Below are 14,461 nucleotides of genomic sequence, written 5' to 3'. Positions count from 1 at the left end.
GTATAGACCAAACTTTTTTTATCCATTCATCCAAATATAATTAGGTTGATTCTATATCTTTGCTACTGTGAATAGTGCTGCAATAAACTTGGGGGTGCAGATATCCATTTAATATACTGATTCCCTTTCCTTCAGAAAAATATCCAGTAGTGAGATTGCTGGATTGCATGATAGTTCTATTTTTAGTTTTTTTTTAAAAATCTCCATAATGTTTTCTGTAATGACTGTATGAATATATATTCCCACAGACAGTATGAGTTTCTTTTTTTCCACATCCTTGCCAGCATCTGTTATTATTTTTCTTTTTGATAACAGCCATTCTAACTGGGATAAGATAATATCTCATTGTGGTTTTGATTTGCATTTCCCTGATGATTAGTGATGTTGAACATTTTATCATATACCTGTTGGCCATTTGTATGTCTTCTTTTGAGAAATGTCTTTTTAGATCCTTTGCCTGCCTTTATATGGGATTGTTTGGGAATTTTGCTGTTGAGTTGATTGAGTTTTTGTATATTCTGAATATCCATCCCTTTGGGGATGAATAGTTTGCAAATGTTTTCTCCCATTCAACAAGTTGTCTCTTCACTCTGTTGATTGTTTGCTTTGCCATACAGAAGCTTTTAGTTTAACATAATCCCGTTTGTCTATTTTTGTTTTTGTTGCCTGTGCTTTTGGGGTGTTAGTCATGAAATCTCTACCTAGACCAATATCTTAGAATGTTTTCTCTATGTTTTCTTATAGTTGTTTTATACTTTGAGGTCTTATGTTTAAATCCTTAATCCATCTTGAGTTGATTTTTGTATATGGTGAGACGTGGGGCCTAGCTTTATTCTTTTACATATGGATATCCAGTTTTCTCAGCAGCACCACTTACTGATGAGGGTGTTTTTTTCCCCAGTGTATGTTCTTGGTGCCTTTTTCTAAAATCAGTTGGCTATAAATATGTGGCTTTATTTCTGGGTTCTCTATTCTGTTTCATTGGTTTTGGTTTCTGTTTTTATACCAATGGTGTGCTGTTTCGGTTACAACAGCCTTGCAACATAATTTGAAGTCAAGGAGTGTGATGCTTCCAGCTTTATTCTTTTTGCTCAGGATTGCTTTGGCTATTAATGCTTTTTTTATTGCATACAAATTTAAGGATTTTTTTTTCCTATTCTGTGAAAAATGACATTGATATTTTGATAGGGATTACATTAAATTTGTAAATTGATTTGGGTAGTATGGTCCTTTTAACAATATTAATTATACTAATATGTGAGCATGGGAAACCATGCACTTTTATCAGTAATTTCTTCATAAGTCTTCATCATGTTTGTGTATATTAATGAAAAAAATGCTTTAGTTTACAAATAATGAGAGAGATCTTAATATGATAGAAAGAACACTAGCTTGAGAGTCAATAAACTGGATTCTAGAGCTAGCCACCAAGTGACTCTGAGTAAGCCACTTCTTTTTTTTTAAGTTTGTTACAGATCATATGGTGACTCCACTCCAGTGTGTTCAGGACAGTCTTGATTTATGCCAGTCATCAGAGCACAATTAAAAACAGCATTCTCCTTCACTTTCAGAAATGTTTTTGTTTAGATGATAACCGATCTAGTCACCTTGACTATAACTCAATGGCCCCTGTATTTCCCAGCACCAAAATAAGGGATTTGATCTAACACCTTGCAGTGCGAAAGTTCTCATACTAAAAGTCAAATTTCAAGGTCATTCTACATATTTTTTGCACATAGAAACTACTCAATAAACAATTGTTAAGTAAATATCTGTCAAATAGCAAGTCTTCTGAGGAGCGTAGAATAACAAATGAAACTGGAAACAGTTTAACTTTCAAAAATGTGTATTTAAAAAGTCACTTTTCACTTCTTTCTGTTTCAACTACCATCAATATTTACAAATTCACCTGTCATCCCACTGCTTTTCTTCACTTGTGTCCTGATCAGTATCTTTTCCTAAATGTCTCCTGACCATTAACTAGTTAGCTAGATTTATATCACCTCCTCACTTCTTGTCCCACAATAAATATTTAACTCCATCCCCTATTTAAGTTTACTTTTTCCAATGTTTTTGTACCCTCATTCCTTTCAACTGAAGTCCACAGTGCCTCTTAGCCCTCATTTTGTTATTGTAATTTCACCCCTAAGAATTCTTTATAAAATGATCAACAAAGTAAATAATTATGGGATAGTAGGAAAATAGTGTGTTTTTTATTTAAATGGCTTATATGAAAGTGAAATGTTCTCTGCAGTTAAATAAGGAAGATTTATAATGAAAATCTGAGTGATCATTACATAACCAAATTATAAAATTAACAGAAGGTTTTTCTCCAATCCAAATGAAGGGATATTCCCTCCACCACCAGATGATGACATTTATGATGGGATTGAAGAGGAAGATGCTGATGATGGGTAAGAATAATCAGTGAACTGCTTTTTGCAAATTATTATATATACATTGAAATTTAGTTTTGATTTCCAGTTAAAATAAAAAGCAGAAAATAGTGTTCTTTCTTACATTACCCCAAATGATTTGAATGTTGAATTAACAACAGCTGTAAACCGGGAAGTGTAATTGCACCACACTTCAAACAAAGTGTTTGATTGTTTGGAAGAACCTCAATAACTATAGCAAAACAAGTGAAATGAAAAAAAAATAAATAAATTACAGGTGTTGAGGATATTTTTAAGCTTTTTCTAATAAAGCCTTTATTGATCAATAGTTTACTTTTACAACAATCCCTGAAGAGTTTATCAGTTGCATGGCTATCCCTTGTGTAATAACATGATTATAATATAGGCAACCCAAATAAATTGAGACCTATGCTACCTATGGCAGAACCAGAATTGAATACTTAATCTTTTAGCTTAACAATAAATATCTGCTCATTTATAATAATTATAACAATTTATAAAAATAAAAATACTTTAGGTCAATAAGAAAATAAATTTTCTTTTTCCATTTTAAATGGCATATTTAAAAGTTTAAGATTTCTTTTTTTGTTGTTTTTTTTTTTTTTTTTTTTTGAGACCTGAGTTTTGCTCTGGTTGCCCAGGCTAGAACGCAATGGCACGATCTCGGCTCACTGCAACCTCCACCTCCCAGGTTCAAACGATTCTCCCTCCTCAGCCTCCCAAGTAGTTTGGTTTACAGGCATGCGCCATCACGCCTGGCTTATTTTGTATTTTTAGTAGAGATGGATTTTCTCCATGTTGGTCAGGCTGGTCTCAAACTTCTGATCTTGGGTGATCTGCCTGCTCTAGCCTCCCAAAGTGCTGGGATTATAGATGTGAGCCACCATGCCCGGCCTAAGATTTCTTAATTACATTTTAATCATAAATAAAGCAAAATTGATGCTCAAGCCTTTTTTTTTTTGAGACCAGGTCTCACTCTGTTGCCCAGGCTAGAGTGCAGTGGTAGGATCATAGTTCACTGCAGCCTCAAACTCCCAGGCTCAAGCAATCCTCCCAACTCAGCCTCTGAGCAGCTGAGACCACAGGTGTGCACCACTGCACCCAGCTAATGTTTTTTATTTTTAGTAGAGATGAGGTCTCACTATGTTGCCCAGGCTTGTTTCAAACTCCTGGGCTTAAAAGCAGTCCTCCCATCTTGGCTTCCCAAAGTGCCAGGATCACAGGTGTGAGCCACTGCACCCAGTTGTTTAAAACTTAATCCTTAGGGACTTGCTTCACATTTTAAAAAGTGGGAGAATTCTCACTTAATAGAAAAAAAAGATCAAGTTCATAGGAGCGGTATTCAATCACCATGATCTATAAACTTAATAACACTATTTTGTCCAATAAAATGAGTTGTTTACTGCCTGAAATATTAATGTGGTATAATTATAAGGAATCTGAATGTCCACACAATGTCTTCACTTGCCACTGATTATTACATTCTGATCAATGCCTGCATGCTCCAAAGCTCCACACTACAGGTTCAAGAGAAGAGTAATACGTGGTCCTGGGGGATTTTGAAGATGTTAAAGGGAAAAGATGACAAAAAGAAAAGTATACGAGAGAAACCTAAAGTCTCTGAGTCAGACAATAATGAAGGTTCATCGTAAGAGTCAACCAACCAAATCCAGTGTACAATAACTACACTAATATGTATTTAATCAAATGCTACTAATATTCAATAAGCAATAACCAAATTCTGATAGACTTAAATCACCTTAATGCAATTTTCCATTAATCACCTTAGCCCCGTTTACGGTGTCACCTTTAAAGTCATGCGTTACATAAAAGAAGGCCAAGTACTCAGAAATCATCCTGCAGTTCAAAGATATATTTTACTTTCTTCACAAAAACGCGCAAAAACACACATGTACACGTAAGTGCACACATACCCTCTCACGCTCATGCACACAGTCATACACAAACACTAACACACCCATTTAGTAGGACCTTTTAAAATACAGCATTACATCTGAAAACTCACAATTCCAATGCCACATTTTACTGCAGAGTATTTTATATTGAGTACTCTTCAAAATATACATTCTTTTTTAATAGTTTGAAATAAAGAACATAATTTTGAATTTTTTTCTAAATGCAATAATTAAAGGCTTTTAACTCTGTTACGCTATAATGATATATTAAGAATTTTTCCTGTACTAAAAGTATTCTAAATATCTTAAGTTTGTCCAAGTAAAATCTAAGGCATAACTTTTCTCATTCCATTCCAAAAATAACCCTTTAGTATACATTCCATACATATGAATTTGAAAAATCTTAATCATATTCCCTGGTACAAGAAAATCTTTCTGTTTTATATTTACCTCATGAATTCACCGCATTTAGCTTAAGTCTTTATAAGATGTTAATTCCGTATAGCATTCCCAACTGGGTTGTAAAACCCCAAAGCAGCAAGTCAATACACAGTACACTTGAAATTCTAGGAAAACACAAGAAACCTTCTCTTCTCTTGAGCAGCATTACTCAAATATAACCCTTACTTAAAAATGAGAGGGGTTTTTTTTTTTCTGCTTCAATTACATACTATCCAAATCTGATTTGGGATCATTTGAATTAATGATCCCTCACACTCTATTCTAACCAGTCATTTCTGTCCTGTGCACCATTCTTTCCGTGGGGTGTGTGTGTGTGTGTGTGGTGTGTATTTAGAAGTCATTTCAGAAAATAGAAGCATGGGTCTTCTTCTGTTGCAGCTAAATGCCACCTAATCCTGATTTCAGATCACTTTAATTAATAAGCTGTCACTCTCCGGTTTAAGTAAATATTCCTCTTATTCACCATTTTCCTATTTGGGAATATATATGCACATATTGGGAAACATGGTCATATTCCTATGACCTCTGTTAATTTTGAGTCTGTATTTCTACTCTTCAAATAAGCAGTTTGGAGGCAGAGATATGTATGCCACAATGCCTCCAAAATACTGAGTCCTTTTCATTTACTCTGGTGTGATATTATACCCAAACCTCATATAACAAATCTGGAAATTTTGATCCAAAGGCTGTGGGCAAAATAAACGAATTGGGTATCTTGACTCTGCACGTTTTGGCAAACATTTGGGGTTCAAAAAATGTCTTGCTAAGTTCCAAATTGATAAACAGAAACGGACTTAGAGGAGAAATGGAGGATGACAAAGAAATAATGGTCAACAGATGAAGTCACCTAATATGCCTCCAGGCTGTTGCCTCTTTATACTCTCCTATATAACTGAATCAATTTCTGTGTTCATGTTAGTCTGATTATAATTGTGTTCTCACTTTCTTTGTAGTTTCCCTGCTCCTCCTAAACAATTGGGTAAGTAATAAAAACTAATTGTATGTTCTATATGTTCATTTCTTGCAGTGTGGTAGTGGGAAAGCATTGGATATAGTCACAGTAACTGCATTAAAGTCCTGACTCTGAAAATAATAAATTGTGTAACCTTGAGCAAGTAACTTTACCATGGGTGGCCACAGGTGCTCAATGATAAAATAGCAAGATGAGAAAAATAAAAAAGATTGATAGTTTTTAAACTGTTCTTCCAGGAGCCACTATTGGGTTAGGGATAAGTGGGAAGGGATGAGCACCCATTTTCCCTGTGTCCCCCAGCCCCAATTCAGTCCAAGCTTGATATATGAGACTTCTGCATAAGGATATCTAAAAACATGCCAGATTACATGCCAGTAAGGCTCTTCTAAATCTGATTTCTTTGAATATTTAAATGGATAGTTTATATTGTATTTGGAAAATGTTAAATATAACAGCTTCTTTATACAATTTCAATCAGTTACTATTTTTTCCCTGAGACAGATCTTTAGATGTTTTTAAAATTTACTTTGAACAAAATGAAATGTTGTCTTAAGAATATTCAGGGACTTTCAAAAAGTTTACTTATTTTAACTTATAAGTATATTAAAAGAGAAACCAACACAGAGGTAATCTATTTGTCCATAGACCCTTTATCTGACATTAGAGCTTTCTTTTCAGTTATGTGAAAATATGTAAGGGATAAACTCAAACTGATCAGTGCCTGATAATAAGCTTGTATTCCAATCTATAATATTTTTAAAGTATTCAAAAAATTAACTCCTCAAAAAGTAGGTATAAAATGGAAAAAAGTAATCAATTCTGTAAAAAATAAGGTTTTGTTAGAATTGCTTGTTGTTCTTAATATGTTTTAAGTGCATGTGCACGGAGTAGTAGCTTTTGACCCTTCTAGATGATATTTTTCAAAGTATTTATGTTTCATGCAGCTGAGCAAGTTTCATCGTGTGAAATTAATTAACCTGAGTACACACGAGGGTGGAGGATATGGAGGGGGGGGAATTTATAAAGGGAAATCAATTCCTTGCCACTACCAGAGAGCATTTAAACTTTTTACGGTAATGACTCCTTAAAATACTTGCAATTTCTTCAACTCAGTCTCTTCAGCTTCATTGGCTGCAGAGCAATTAATAGTTGCAGAGTGGAAGCATTCTTCCTTAATTTTTTATTTATTTTATTTTATTTTGTTTTGTTTTATTTACAAGACGGAGTCTCGCACTCTCGCCCAGGCTGGAGTGCAGTGGCGCCCTCTCGGCTCACAGCAAGCTCCGCCTCCCGGGTTCACTCCTTTCTCCTGCCTCAGCCTCCTGAGTAGCTGGGAGTACCTGTGCCCGTCACCACGCCCGGCTAATTTTTTGTAATTTTAGTAGAGACGGGGTTTCACTGTGTTAGCCAGGATGGTCTCGATCTCCTAACCTTGTGATCCGCCCGCCCTGACCTTATTAATAAGAAGTCTAGAAGGGAGAAAAACTCTAATGATTGGAAAAGCCATTGAACCAGTTAAGGTCACGACATCTTTTCTGCCAATACTGTTTCTCAGTACCTGTTGGTATCAGGAGTATTTAGTTAAAAGAAATAATCTTTCCATTTAAAGGTGGTGCCACTCCTAATATCACTGTAAGGTAAAAGGTAACGGGAAACAGATCAGTGAGGCGAAGGAAAGGAGGAAGGAAGGCGGGAGGGGGACATTTAAATAGGATGATATATATTATCACAGCACCTTAAATCCCATAAGAATCTCAATTTCTATCTCCACTTCATCCTGCCGATGGCCAGTAATGTTGATTCTTTTATCAGCAATTTGCCACTCCTGACATTCATTGTACTTGTAGATCTTCAGATAATCATAGCCACTGTTCCATGAGTTTTTTTCCAGATAACAATGATTATCATTATGGTCACTGGTTTTTTGAGGATAATTTAACCCATGGCAAGTTCCCCTTTCAGAAGCAGACAATGCTTCCAGGAGAAATGTACAGAGACACTAGGAAAACTTTTATTGTCCTTGAAGCAATCTTTATATTAAAAACGTCATTGAATGCTCATATCAAAATCTAACAGTGCTTCGACCTTTGATATTTTGTCTTTTGTTAGACATGGGAGATGAAGTTTACGATGATGTGGATACCTCTGATTTCCCTATTTCATCAGCAGAGATGAGGTAATTAAAATGCTTTCATTACAATGAAGTAGAAAATGAGAATACTCAAGAAAATTCAACGGAAATAAAAAGCCAGTGGGATTGTGTGTCTACTGTGTGCGATCCTGTTGGCTCTGACCTCCTCTCTAATGCTGTGTTTCCTTCCGATCTCAGCTCTACCTCCCTGCGAGGTTTGAGAGTAGGTACCCCCAATCCATCGTCCCAGCCTCCACCCCTTTCTCCCCTCATTCTCTTCCATCCCCCTGGTTCTGCTCCTTGTTTCCTGTTAACCTTGGGCCTGTGACTCACTGATGTCTGGTTTATTTATTCATTCATACACTGGGGAAACATGTTTAAGATCTTGGTCACAACTAGTCTCACTGATTCTTCTCCTCTCTTTATTTGTACTGTTTTCCCCAAACCTTTTTTTCTTGAATATACTTCTTAGCTTACATCTCAGCTCTCACCCATCTTGTTCAAGCCACGTCTGTCTTCTACAAGATAGTTTCCTTTATGAAAAAAAGAAAAAAAAAGATTTATTTGTAAAAGACTTTTAGGTAGGTTACATTCAAATCTTAAAAAATTAATTTTAGGCTAAAATTGTATAAAATCAGTTAATATCAAGTAATACAAAAGGAGTGCCTTTTGGATTTTTTTTTTTTTGAAATAGAAAATAACATGGTAAGATGCTTTCTCATAATCCAATAAATACATGAAATGATTTGATACATACTGAGTATAAAAGCAAGAACACCTATCTAGCTTTTTCAGGAAAAAAGAAAGATGACTCAAAAGATCTTGTATTTGAATAAAGGATGAAAGTAACATAAATGGAATGCAGTAAGTGGTGTCTTCTGAGTTGTACTGGTAAAAATGCATTGGTAAACGCTAAGTATTAATTTTTGCCAAAATTGTTAAACTAACTTTATGGAACTAGAGAGAGTATCAAGATCAAAGACTCTGAAGGGAAAATATGCCATCATTCATGTATAAAGATCAAGTTCCACAGGCAACACAAATAATAAACATGAAAAGAGAATCGTTGCCCTTTTTTAAATTCTCCGTGAAACAAAAATGGAATCTTCAGTAATATGTTCAAGTTTTACTATTTCTCACCAGTGGTGTTTCAATCCTTTACAATTGTTAATGCTTTTTTGGTTTTTTGCTTTATATTACTGTAGAAATGCCATCACATTCCATAAAATCACTCTAGGAACCCAGAGTCACACACTGGCCGTATTCTTCAAACAAAATAAACCCCGGCTGACTAAGCTTTATGGGATATGGACAATTTTCTTCCCCATTTTGCTTATTTTCAGAGTTTAAAGTGAGTTTGTGTTCTTCAATGTCGTATTCTATTTTTAAAGAAATTTCAATAAATTTTTTAAAAGATACCTTGTAGGGCATTTCTAAGTTTCATGTATATTCTGATTGCCCCAGAGAGTTAATCTGGGACAGTATTTCCACAAATGCCCAGACTACCACAGGCAGTACTGCAGGCAGATGCAGAACCTGAGCTAGATATTGTGCCAATTCTTTCCACAATGAATGAACTAAAGGCCAAGATTCCAAAATTGAGAATTAAACTTAAAATAAATTGGTTACAAACAAAACTTTATCTTAGATCATCTAAATAAAAATTCTTATATTCTAATTTTTTAAAATGCTCACTAAAGATATCTACAGACCTTCCCTACCATTCATAATTTAACCCTAGTGAATGGTTTTCAACCTTGGTTACAAATTAATATTGTGCGGGAAGCTCTTAAAATGTGTCCATCACTACCTGGACCTCGCTCAGACTAAATTAAATCTTAAAATTTATTTAAATTAGAATGTCCAGGAATTGGGCAAGAGCAGTAGTATGCTTTAAAAGCTTCCCAGGTGATTCTGTGTGTGGACAGGCTAGAAAATCACTGTTTTAGGCATATTCACTTATATTAGGGTAATTGGTATCTACAAAATATAGTGAATTTCTATACCTGGATCCTAGCAGTTAAAAAAAATAAGTCCATTAACTCATGTAAACACTTAGGATGTGCTTATCTTTCTTACTTTCTCCCTCTTCCTCCTCTGTCTCTCTCTCTCTCTTTCATACACACACACACACACACACACACACACACACACACACAGACATACACGGGCAATTGATAAAGTGATGAAGATAAAGATCAATAATAGCCATATTTTTTAAAAGCTCCTTCTTATGATATCGAAAATCTTAACTGTTACACAAGATTTTTTTTATTAACCAAAACTCTGGCTGCATTTTAAGTAGATTTGAACAACATAACATATAAATGTTATAAACCATAAAAATTGATTCTTTTTTGAAGTCTTCTTTTTTAAAAAGCCCTTCTTATGACATTTGCCAAGCTACATAATTATCTAGAAAGGGTTGATAATTTAGGGAGGTTTAAGAATAGATTAAGTCATATGAAACCGCTGACATGCAACCATGTTTAAACCATGACTCAGTGATTTTATGTGGTTCAGTATAAGAAGGGATCTAATCTCTCACTCCCATTTTAATTCTCATAGTCTATATTCGCTTGAGGAAACCCTTCTACATTATGAAATGTCATCATTTATTACAATGACAGTTACTGGATTTCTAACAAAAAGAATTAACTGAAACAAAAAGTTAAAAATATAATGTTATGAATTGTCTCTGTTATGGACTATTCTTTTAATATTTTCTAAACAAAGTGTTGTTTTATGTGTGTTCTGCCATCCTAGTCAAGGAGCTAATATTGGAAAAGCTAAGACAGAAGAAAAGGACCTTAAGAAGCTAAAAAAGCAGGAAAAAGAAGAAAAAGACTTCAGGAAAAAATTTAAAGTATGTCATATCTAAATATTATACAAAGTACAAAGCTCTACTGAAAAATCCAATGATTTTTAAGTACCAAAATGCACACTTTAAAGTGTAATTATCAATATTACAGTTAGCTATTATAACCCTTTTATTTTGAACAAAATTTATTTTAGATTTAAATTTATTTTTATAAAAAATTAAGCAAGCTATGACATGCACAGTATTCATACTGTGATAATCATCTAAATTTAGCTGTCCTTTGAACCTTAATAAGAAGGTACTAAAATAATTGTTATATTAGGTTGATGAGGTTATGAATGATGTTTGTCCCTCAAAATTTTCTTTAATATTCCTACATTATATTTCTAAAACACTGATTATCTCTTTAGCAAATACCTTTTTAATAAATCAATAAATAAGTTGTTTCAATAATGCACATAAACCAATAATTTAAATATTGTTCTCTTTTTTTTAGTATGATGGTGAAATTAGAGTCCTATATTCAACTAAAGTTACAACTTCTGTAACTTCTAAAAAGTGGGGAACCAGAGATCTACAGGTAAAACCCGGTGAATCTCTAGAAGTTATACAAAACACAGATGATACAAAAGTTCTCTGCAGAAATGAAGAAGGGAAATGTAAGTCACTGCTTATACTACAATATATACATATATGTCACCCCAGAATTTAACAACCAGACATGTTTTAGTGACGACTCTGTGTTTACTAACTCTTATCTTTTTGCTCTATCCTTTGTAAATTGTGGCAATCGTTCGGAAGTTGATCATTATGCTGTGCTGAAATCAATGTATTTTATTCTCTTTTTATTTACCACATACTATCTATATACTCTGTGTCAAAAATAATGCCAAATTACTGCCTCTCAAAATGCAGTCCTACAGACCATCAGCATCAGAAAGCCCTTGTGTGTGTATTAAAATCACAGTTTCCTGGACCCACCCTTGACTTGCTGAAACATGAGTTCTAGAAATCAGGTAAAAATGTGTCAATAACTTTTTCCCTAGCTTGTTCATGTATACACTAAAGTCAGAACCACTGTGCTAAAGTAGACAGTGTCTCTTGCTCTGGCCTGGTTTTAAAATTATGTAGAATTTCAAATTATACAGAATTGTATAGAATTCTGGATATTTCACACCTAGAATTTCCAGTTTTCTTACCTTGCAAATTCACTTGTTTTCATTTCTTATTTGAACACACTTAGTGCAACATACTATTCCAAATAAATCCAAAAAAGTTCCTGTCTCCTTTGACTTTATCAGCTATTAAAGTTGACAGATGGGAGCCAGGTGCGGTGGCTCATGCCTGTAATCCCAGCACTTTGGGAGGCTGAGACAGGATGATTGCTTGAGCTCAGGAGTTTGAGACTAGCCTAAGCAACATAGCGAGACCTAGTCTTTACTAAAAATCAAAGAAAAAATAGCCAGATATAGTGGTGTGTGCCTGTAGTCCCAGCTACTCGGGAGGCTAAGGCAGAAAAAATCACTTGAGCTGAGGAGTTCCAAGCTGCAGTGAGCCATGATCGCATTGCTACACTCCAGCTGGGGTGACAGAGCGATACCCTGACTCAAGAAACAAACAACAAAAAAAATAGAAAATTTCAGCTGACGAAAATATGTTTACCAAATTTCAAAAGAAAGCTTATTTAAAATCCAGAGAAGAGTAATTCAAAATTACATTGTCTTATATTTGAAACTGAATAGCCACCACAGCTGCCCCATATCAGCTTAGTCAATCTGCATGGAAAACATGGACTCTGAGTTTAATTTTAATGGGAGGAAGGTGACTCAGGGACAGGAATTGAAATGGAGTTTCAAGAATAAAACACAGTGACTCAAGGGTGGAGGAAATGGATGTAAAGTTTATCACGGAGGAGGTGTGGTTGGCTTTTCAAAGGAAAATACGGAATGTGGACACAAAAGATAAAGGGCCGTGGCAGTGTAATATTAAGATTGGAAGTTCACTGAAGATAATATGTAGAAAGATACCCAGGGGACAAAGAAAACCCCCATTCAGACTAGGATTTGCGAGGATCTACCTTAAGGAATAACCATAAGTGCAAAAAGAACTATAAGCATCAAATTGCATCAAAAAATATTTAAAAGTTCAAAGATTTTTAAATTATTAAATGTTATGATGAATATACCCAATTGAATGTTCTAAATGAAAATTATGATAGTAATATGATGAATCTCTCATGACATATGGTAGAAAAAGTAAGAAAGCTGTTTAATTTGGGGTAGGATTTATAGCCATGTTATAAAATCATGCAAATAAGAGAAACTGAACTAAAAACAAAATTAAATACCAAAAAAAGGCTCAATAAGGTGATAAGTCTAAATGATATGTTTTCTGTCCTCTACTTTCCAAATAATTTCCCATTTTTCACAACAGAGAATTGTCCTAGTATTTGTCACATAGACCTCTCTCCAGGGCACTAGCTGAAGCTTGTGCATATCTTGCCCTTAGTATGGTAGAAGAAAATCTTGCCATAGTGACCTAAGTCTCTTATGCTTAGCAGCAAGTCTTATCTAAAGCAATGCTCCTCCAACTTTGAAGTACATACACATCAATGGGGATCTTGTTGAAAATGTAGAAGTGAGGTCTGACACACATTCCAAGTGATCTCATTGTTCAATTCCCACCTATGAGTGAGAACATGCGGTATTTGGTTTTCTGTTCTTGTGATAGTTTGCTGAGAATGATGGTTTCCAGCTGCATCCATGTCCCTACAAAGGACACAAACTCATCATTTTTTATGGCTGCATAGTATTCCATGGTGTATATGTGCCACATTTTCTTAATCCAGTCTGTCACTGATGGACATTTGGGCTGATTCCAAGTCATTGCTATTGTAAATAGTGCTGCAATAAACATATGTGTGCATGTGTCTTTATAGCAGCATGACTTATAATCCTTTGAGTATATCCCCAGTAATGGGATGGCTGGGTCAAATGGTATTTGTAGTTCTAGATCCTTGAGGAATTGCCACAGTTTTCCACAATGGTCGAACTAGTTTACAGTCCCACCAACAGTGTAAAAACGTTCCTATTTCTCCACATCCTCTCCAGCACCTGCTGTTTCCTGATTTTTTTAATGATTGCCATTCTAACTAGTGTGAGATGGTATATAATATAAATAACTCTTACTATTTTGAGATACATTCTATCAATACCGAATTTATTGAGAGTTTTTATCATGAAGGCTGTTGAATTTTGTCAAAGGCCTTTTCTGCTCTCTTGAGATAATCATGTGGTTTTTGTCTTTGGTTCTGTTTATATGCTGGATTACGTTTACTGATTTGCGTATGTTGAACCAGCCTTGCATCCCAGGGTTGAAGCCCACTTGATCATGGTGGATAAGCTTTTTGATGTGCTGCTGAATCCAGTTTGCCAGTATTTTATTGAGGATTTTTGCATTGATGTTCATCAGGGATATTGGTCTAAAATTCTCTTTTTTTGTTGTATCTCTGTCAGGCTTTGGTATCAGGATGACGTTGGCCTCAAAAAATGAGTTAGGGAGGATTCCCTCTTTTTCTATTGATTGGAATAGTTTCAGAAGGAATGGTACCAACTCCTCCTTGTACCTCTGGTAGAATTCGGCTGTGAATCCATCTGGTCCTGGACTTTTTTTGGTTGGTAGGCTCTTAATTATTGCCTCAATTTCAGAGCCTGCTATTGGTCTATTCAGGGATTCAACTTC

At 34.9% G+C, this 14,461-nt stretch overlaps 1 protein-coding gene across 7 annotated transcripts in view; it reads left to right on the top strand.

Moving 5' to 3' along the window:
* FYB1 (FYN binding protein 1) overlaps positions 1-14,461 on the top strand; it is a 171,538-nt gene that overhangs the window by 139,266 nt on the left and 17,811 nt on the right. For 5 of the 7 annotated variants that reach the window (XM_033179428.1, XM_033179434.1, XM_033179429.1 and 2 more), the window contains 6 exons: positions 2,348-2,414; positions 3,928-4,065; positions 5,749-5,774; positions 7,878-7,944; positions 10,666-10,765; positions 11,217-11,379. In XM_033179428.1, the coding sequence (XP_033035319.1) occupies positions 2,348-2,414; positions 3,928-4,065; positions 5,749-5,774; positions 7,878-7,944; positions 10,666-10,765; positions 11,217-11,379 (561 nt within the window). The remainder of the gene's footprint in view (positions 1-2,347; positions 2,415-3,927; positions 4,066-5,748; positions 5,775-7,877; positions 7,945-10,665; positions 10,766-11,216; positions 11,380-14,461) is intronic. The other 2 variants (XM_033179432.1, XM_033179431.1) reach the window with 1 other exon arrangement.

The sequence above is a fragment of the Trachypithecus francoisi genome, unplaced genomic scaffold (assembly GCF_009764315.1).
Source record: "Trachypithecus francoisi isolate TF-2019V2 unplaced genomic scaffold, Tfra_2.0 Lachesis_group2, whole genome shotgun sequence".
NCBI classification, from domain to species: Eukaryota; Metazoa; Chordata; class Mammalia; order Primates; family Cercopithecidae; genus Trachypithecus; species Trachypithecus francoisi.
This window is presented reverse-complemented; position numbering and strand designations above follow the sequence as displayed.